This window comes from Orbicella faveolata, unplaced genomic scaffold (genome assembly GCF_042242905.1).
Source record: "Orbicella faveolata isolate gen_17 unplaced genomic scaffold, um_ofav_v1 contig_47, whole genome shotgun sequence".
In the NCBI taxonomy this organism is placed as follows: Eukaryota; Metazoa; Cnidaria; class Anthozoa; order Scleractinia; family Merulinidae; genus Orbicella; species Orbicella faveolata.
Window position 1 is genome coordinate 23681637 of NW_028301577.1, and position 8364 is coordinate 23690000.

The following is an 8364-nucleotide window of genomic DNA, read 5'->3' on the forward strand; positions in this document are numbered from 1 at the left end:
CAGTTGAAAAAAGGCGCCACACTTTTAAAAATAAGGCACACTCGGAAAAATGCGGCACACTTGGAAAAATGCGGTACACTCGGAAAAAAAGGCACACTCGGAAAAATGCGCCACACTTCGAAACATGCGACACAGTTGCAAAAATGCCACACTTAAAAATGCGGCACACTCGGAAATATGCGTCACACTTGGAAAAATGCGCCACACTTAGAATAATGCGCCACACTTTTAAAAATGCACCACACTCGGAAAAATGCGTCCCAGTTGGAGAAATGCGCCACACTTTTAAAAATGCTCAACACTCGGAAAAATGCGGCACACTTCGAAAACTGCGCCCCAGTTGGAAAAATGCGCCACACTTTTAAAGCTGCCTCACACTCGGAAAAATGCGGCACATTCGGAAAAATGCGGCACACTTTTAAAAATGCACCACACTAGGAAAAATGCGCTACACTTCGAAAAATGCAACACAGTTGTTAAAATGCCACACACTTTTAAAAATGCGCCACACTTTTAAATAATGCGGCACACTCGGGAAAATGCGCCACACTTGGAAAAATGCGCTACAGTTGCAATAATGCGACACACTTTTAAAAATAGGCCACACTCGAAAAAATGCGCCACAAGTTGGAAAAATGCGCCACACTTTTAAAAATGCCCCACACTCGAAAAAATGGGGCACACTTAAAAAAAATGCGGCACAGTTCCAAAAATACGCCACAGTTGGAAAAATGCGCCACACTTTCAAAAATGCGGCACACTTCCAAAAATGTGGCACACTTAGAAATATGCGGTACACTCGGAAAAATGCGGCACATTCGGAAAAATGCGCCACACTTTTAAAAATTTGGCACACTTCGAAAATTGCGGCACACTCGGAAAAACGCGGCACACGTGCAAAAATGCGCCACACTGTTTTAAAATGCGCCACACTTCGAAAAATGCGTCGCACTTTTAAAAATGCGGCACACTCGGAAAAATAAGGCACACTCGGAAAAATGCGCCGCACTTCGAAAAATGCGACACAGTGGAAAAAATGCCACACACTTTTAAAAATGCGCCACACTTTTAAAAATGCGGCACACTCGGAAAAATGCGCCACACTTGGAATAATGCGACACACTTTTAAAAATACGCCACACTCGAAACAATGCGTCACAGTTGGAAAAATGCGCCAGACTTTTAAAAATGCCCCACACTCGAAAAAATGGGGCACACTTAACAAAAATGCGTCACAGTTCCAAAAATACGCCACAGTTGAAAAAATGCGCCACACTTTCAAAAATACGGCACACTTCCAAAAATGTGGCACACTTAGAAATATGCGGCACGCTCGGAAAAATGCGGCACATTCGGAAAAATACGACACACTTTGAAAAATGCGCCACACTTGGAAAAAATGCGCCACACTTTTAAAAATGTGCCACATATTTTAAAAATTTGGCACACTTGGAAAAATGCGGCACACTCGGAAAAATGCGGCACACTTGGAAAAATGCGCCACAGTTGGAATAAAGCGCCACACTTTTAAAAATCCGCCGCACTCGGAAAAATGCGGCACACTTGGGAAAATGCGCCACAGTTGCAAATACGCGCCACACTTTCGAAAAAGCGGTATACTTGGAAAAATGCAGCACACTTGGAAAAATACGGCACACTCGGAAAAATACGGCCTATTCGGAAAAATGCATCACACTTGGAAAAATGCGCCACACTTTTAAAAATTCCAAACAGTCGGAAAAATGCGGCACATTCGGAAAAATGCGGCACACTCGGAAAAATGCACCACAGTTGGAATAATACGCCACACTATTAAAAATGCGCTACACTCGGAAAAATGCGTCACACTTTTAAAAATGCGGCACACTTGGGAAAATGCGGCACACTAGGAAAAATGCGCCAAACTTGGAAAAATGCGCCAAAGTTGGAATAATGCGACACACTTTTAAAAATGCGCCACACTTGGCAAAATGTGGCACACTTGGAAAAATGCGGCACACTCAGAAAAGTGCCACAGTTGGAATAATGCGCCACACTTCCAAAAATGCGCCACACTCTGAAAAATGCATCACAGTTGGAAAAACGCGCCACACTTTGAAAAATACGTCACAGTTGGAAAAATGCGCCACAATTTTAAAAATGCGGCACACTTGGAAAAATGCGCCACAGTTGGAATAATGCGCCACAGTTTTAAAAATGCGCCACTCGGAAAAATGCGTCACAGTTGGAAAAATGCGCCACACTCGGAAAAAAGCGGCACACTTTGAAAAATGCCTCACACTCGGAAAAATGCGGCACACTTAGAAAAATGGGTCAAACTTGGAAAAATGGGTCACACCTCGACAAATCGATCACACCTGGAAAAATGGGTTAACCTTAGAAAAATGGGTTACACCTGGACAAATGGGCCACTTCTGGAAATGTGGGTTACTCCTGGAAAACTGGGTTATACTTGGAAAAATTGGTCACACTTGGATAACTGGGTCACACTTAAAAAAAAGACGGAAAACCGCACACTTGGAAAAATGCCGCACACTCGGGAAAATGCAGCACACTTGGAAAAATGCGTCACACTTGGAAAAATGCGGCACACTTAGAAAAATGCGGCACACTTGGAAAAATGCGTCACAGTTGGAAAAAAGCGCCACACTTTTAAAAATGCGGCACACTTAGAAAAATGCGGCACACTTAGAAAAATGCGGCACACTTGGAAAAATGCGCCACAGTTGGTAAAATGCGCCACACTTTTCCAAAAATGCGGCACACTTGGAAAAATGTGGCACACTTGGAAAAATTGCGGCACAATCGGAAAAATGCGGCACATTCGGAAAAATGCGGCACACTTGGTAAAATGCGTCACAGTTGGAAAAATGCGCCACACTCGGAAAAATGCAGCACACTCAGAAAAGTGCGGCACACTTGGAAAAATTGGGAAAATAGGTCACACTTTGAAAAGTAGGTCACACTTGGAAAAATGGATCACACTCTGCTCGCGGACCTCGCTCGCGGAATTCTTTATTTCGCGCTAAACGATTCATTTTGCTCGCTGGATTTTTTTCCACCCTCGCTGGGAGCCTGTTTGCAGGGTATAGCTGTAGCGAAATTTACAACGAGCAAGCAGCCGTTGAATACAGAGAGCGCATATACGTGTTTGTTAGATACCAGAGGTATTTCCAAAGATGCCACGCATAATTTTGAAAGAAAGGCAACTATTTCGATTTTCGGTTTTAACCAAATAACAATTGGATACGAAACCTCGTACTTTGAAGTGGAACTGCACCGTAGCAGTGTTTTCCCCGCTTTGTTAGGCGTTAATTTATAAACGGAAACATTTCCGTGTGATCAATTTTACGGTTCAAAAAGCAACACGGCTAAGTTGAAAGCAAAAGACCCGACTGTTTTCCCGTTTTGACAGTGAAAAAGCTATCGCGAGTACCATTGCTTTATATGTAAGTCTGAGTGCAGTAGATTAGCGCTGTAAATGTTTCCAGAAAACTGAAAGGATTTTAATCACCTTGATTATGTTTCCAGAGTGATTCCGTCGACAGGTAGATGCCGTCTTTAACACGTTTCTTGTCAAGAAGCATCAAATTATTTTTACCCTGCGGTTAAGTTGGCTTGGATTAAAACTAGATCCCCTCCTGACTTTTCGCTATTCACTAGCGCGCAGTCAGTAGGGGGCAGCTATTTCAGAACTCACGAGTCTCTTCGTGTTCTTTTTTCTGAGCACTTTTCGTTGTGCAGGAATGTTATTTTGGAATTTGTTCAACCCCTATATACATCCCCCTCAAAAAAAGTATTAGTGAGGGGATTCAGAATCGAGTCGACGTAAAGACGACTTCACTTTCTCTAGTGACGGAAGACTTGGTAGGCTCGATTTCCGCCGCTTTCTCGAGTCCGGTCTACGTTCCTTCCCGAGTTCGGGGGAGTAGCGCGGGCTCCTTTTCCGAACAGCGGCTGGCGATCAAGCCTAAAGACTTGGGTGCTTGGACGAAAGACTTCCATGTGCTCGTGTCCGAAAAGCAAACAATGTTTCCGATATTTTTTTACAATGTCCTAACTTTTGGCAAATAGTTTACATCTTCACTACCACAATAGCCACTCAATGCCGAGCTACGGATAAGTGATGGGGAAAACATTTTGCCCGGGGAATGAGCTGTGAATGCAAGCAACGAAGGTAAACGTCGCCGAATGGGGAGGAGGGTGGGAAAAGCTTTTTGCCGACAGCCGACAAAACTTCGCGAAAAGATAGAATAAAATTGGAAATCATGACTTAAATAAGTTAATGGCGGTCTCTAAGGACCAACTACGGTCTAAATGGCCAGAATAGGGTGGTGAGAATGTCAATCAAGAGCGCGGCATGGATTCGTGACTATTCCAGTTAATTGAAGCTATTTATGGAAAAAAAAACAAAGAACAGAACTGTCGTTTAGCACGTTTATAGGCCCGTTTAAAAACGAACTATTAGAGTAATATGATTATGCGTGAGCACATGCGTTAATGGTGCAAAGCGCGTGATGGGTCTCCTACCCTATTTTATCACTTGACCAGTACCAAGCCCCGCGCTCCCTGATTCTAACCCCCTCACCAAAGAAAGGCAAAGGGGCCTGAGGACGAGGAAGATACCTTCCCGGGCACTTTTGATACAGCTAAGCCACGGGCGACGGATCTTGAAAATCATGGCATTTGTTTGTCTCTTGGAATCTATCCTTATTGTCATCCTTTTATAATGCGGTTGGCTATTACTTGGTTGGTTTTTTTCTACCCTAGAAAAACCTATTATTTTTGCACATCAGAAAAATAAAAATGCGTTACATTGCTCCTTTAATATACTTATCAATGACGCAGTTTTCAAAACATGACTTGAATATAATTGCCTAAGAGCTTGCTTATTGGTTTCGAGACTGCTGTCATTGTTAACTCTGCCATTGCTATATTTCGTACATCTTCGAAGAGAAATGATAAAATCTCGGGCTAGTAAATGCCAAGAGAGAAAGCTGTAACATAGCACTGACCGAAAACCATTACACAGGAATCGGTTGAAAAAAATATTCTCCAAATGTTTCTACAAACGTTTAGTTTTGTAAGCAAAAAGATATTCTTAAACGAAAAAATATTGCCCTTCCTATTAGATAGGATTTCCCACAAACAGTTGTTTACAACCTAATTATATTATCTCTTAACCTCCAACTACGTCAGTAAACCCGAGTATATTGCAAAAGTTAACTTAAGCTGAAATACAACGGGCATTCTACTTAACATTCCCCCAGTACTGCACACTATACACTACATCGGCAAATATGCTCAATTTTCGTTCGGCTTAAAGGCCGTTCATTGACAATTTAAAAATATAGAAGCTATGTTTGAATATTGGTATATTTATTAATTCTATTGTAAGCACTTGGTCTATGAGTGGAGCTCTGAGAGAGCTCCCTGTTGAACATTTCCAGAGAAGTCGAGGTTCATTTTAGTTTTTCCACTTAATAGTCGGAAGCAATCGGTTCACCATGGACTTGTGTCGGTGTCGATGGCCACACAGTTTGATATGGCATAGCTGGGGACAAAGGAAAAATAACATTACAAAATGCATCATTATTTCAATGTAATTTGACTTATCGCTTTAACGTAAGCATAATGCAGTCTCGACTCGCCTAAATACCGGTTTATGAATAATGTACAGTATCCAAAAAATCTTACAAGTATCGTCAATATTTCAAAACCTGTAGCGCAACGTCGTTTCCAGGGCGAGATAACTCGAGGGAAGAGCCCGCGAAGTGTGATTACTGGACTTAAGAGACTGGGACCTAGTGTTTGCTGATAGGTTCCCTGCTAGGTTCCCAGGTTTCCTCTGAGCAAATAGAGCGTTCAAGTTGAAAATTCTATAGCGATTGGTTTACAATAAGCCCGCGAAATTCTTTGTCAACCAATCAGAAGGTAAAACCAAAACCAATCGCGACTCGCTGACAGGTTTTCCCGCGCTTCGCGTAAGCTTTATATATTTGCGTCGAGTTTTGATTGGTTCACTGGATTGCCTGTGTTCTTTGTGATTGGCTAGAGAGTGATTACGTTGACTTTCTTTGCTAACCTGAGCTTTTCCTTTGCAATAGAGGCAGACGAGTAGTCGGGAAGGAACAGTGTACTAGCGCACGTGGAGGCATGAGGCAGGCTGTCCTTGTCTCCGCCGGCTTTGGCCACAGTAAATGGAGCAGGCGGCCTCTTACGTCCCGTCACAAAACGAAGGAATCGACTCCGCTCGTCAGAAGTGAACTGAGTCAGAACTGTCCCAAGATGCTTTACCGACTCCGACGATTCGTTTAAGTCATCACCGTATTTACCTACGAAAAAAATGTACCGACTTTTGAAGTAACTGACCCGATTAAATGTTGTAAGAGACTTACCCCACCGAAATAAATAGCTCAATCACGGCATATATAAGGTACACTAAAGCTTGCCTTCATACCTAGGTAGCTGAACGGGACAGAACGCAGCTCAAGTTTTGGTAGCATGAAACGACTGTGGGTATTTCTACTCCTATTGAATGAAATTTAAGTCCATGGCAGGGTACCCCCCTCCCCCCGCCCCATACCAGTTTCCACATCAGGGTAGAGAGAGGCACTAAGGGTTTAAAAAGTCTCTCTCCCAAGGGCAGAACCCAATGACCCCCGGGCGCTAGTGAAGCCGGACCACATAATACGGAGTCGAATGCACCATCAGTAAGTTATATTCGTATTGACCTGGAACTAGCTTGCAATGGGGGGGGGAGGGGGGGGGGGAGGGAGGGAGGGAGGGAGGGAGGATATCATTAAAAAGAGACTCCCCGCATTAGCCTCAGTTGCAAGCTACTTCCAGTCCCATACCGAGAATACGAATATGGTCTGTGAAGCTAGCGCGTATCCCACCTTGGAAATTCTTCACGAAGGAATAAATCACAAGCCAACAATTACATTTCTTATGGCATAAAAAACCGTGGTTGTTCTTATTGGCGAACTTCAGATAAATCTTAAAGTTTATCAATAATCACCAAAGGGAAACACTTACAGGCCGACTTGAGCTGAGCGACAGAAATTTCCCGATCTCCACAGACTCCTCGCTCCAGGTTACTCCAGGTGAGAAGACAGAGCACAGACTCGGGGATAACTGACATCAAGCCCTCTCTGATTGCCTGAACCTGCAAGGAAATAACAACATGACAATCAAACCACACCTGCGCATACGTTAACGTTTAAAGACATAATGATCGTCGCAGTTATGCACACAAGTTAAACAGCAGTGAAAATAAAGCTTGACCTCACCGAATACCGATGTAGTGCTCTACCAACTAAGTTATCAAGCCAACTGAAAGGTGGTCACGTTGCAAGTTCGTATTATACCCGTAGATGGTGAAGAATGTAAGTGAATACGTGAAAGATCATATATTTGAACTGCGGCGAAAGATATAAAGGCAAGAATGATCATCAATGATCAATCATGTCTGTACATCTTTCTCCGCAGTTCAAATATATGATCTTTCACATATTCACTTGCATAACTTAAAATAGCGTTATCACATCCCAATCCTATAGACTTGAAGCGCTATTTTAAAATCACCACTTACAAACATTTGCAGCGAGCAGTAGTTATCATTATTTACAGAAATTGTACCGTGTTTAAATCACGTTTTTTTTACTTTACCTATCTACTTCACAAATACTCTTCAAACTGTATCATACCTGTTTAGTGAATTCAGTCATCCGGGCCTTTCTCACTAAGCTAGTGTACTCCTGTCTCTCCTCAGGCTTCACTACTCTCCCCTCCCCTCCTGGGAGTAACTCCACACGCCGGCCGTCACTCAACACAGTGGAGAACGTGCACTCGTTGCCATAGCTACTGAGGTATGACGCTTCGTCTTGGACTTCTAGTTCATCTACGATAAGGAGTTAAAGGAATACCGTGAGCTTAGAAAATGCTTCAGGGACCAGTGAATTACTTTTGTTCGACGAAGGGGCCACGAAATCGTTTCAGTACAATCCAGTCAAACGAACGTAGCATGTGTACATGAAACTACACAAGGACAAATGTAAAAGTCTCTTTTCCCCATAGTACAAAAGAGCCAAGAGATAGTCACAAGTTAGGCGGAGAATTATGCCTCGAATTGCAGACCCTTTGGCGCGCTTCTGTGCGGAACACAACAAGGCAGACAACAACAACAAAAGAGGAACAGAACGCGAATTGTGCGCAGCTGTGACACACATTGCGATGTATCATGCTACTAAAAGCGTCTCGCAAAAAGATCAAAAGCGCGCAAAATAAGGAAACAAGAAACAAGTTGCACAACTCATAGTACACTACATGTGACGGCGTATTTAGTTCCCTCAACTGCGTACA

The 8364-nt window shown here is 43.1% G+C and overlaps 1 protein-coding gene across 1 annotated transcript in view; it reads right to left on the bottom strand.

Moving 5' to 3' along the window:
* Nucleotides 1-4423: 4423 nt before the first annotated feature.
* LOC110061133 (uncharacterized) overlaps nt 4424-8364 on the bottom strand; it is a 16385-nt gene continuing 12444 nt past the window's right edge. The window contains exons 12-15 of the mRNA XM_089279391.1: nt 7710-7903; nt 7039-7168; nt 6086-6335; nt 4424-5554 (exon numbers count right to left, since the gene is read on the bottom strand). Of these exons, the coding sequence (XP_089135517.1) occupies nt 5503-5554; nt 6086-6335; nt 7039-7168; nt 7710-7903 (626 nt within the window). The 3' untranslated portion in view covers nt 4424-5502. The remainder of the gene's footprint in view (nt 5555-6085; nt 6336-7038; nt 7169-7709; nt 7904-8364) is intronic.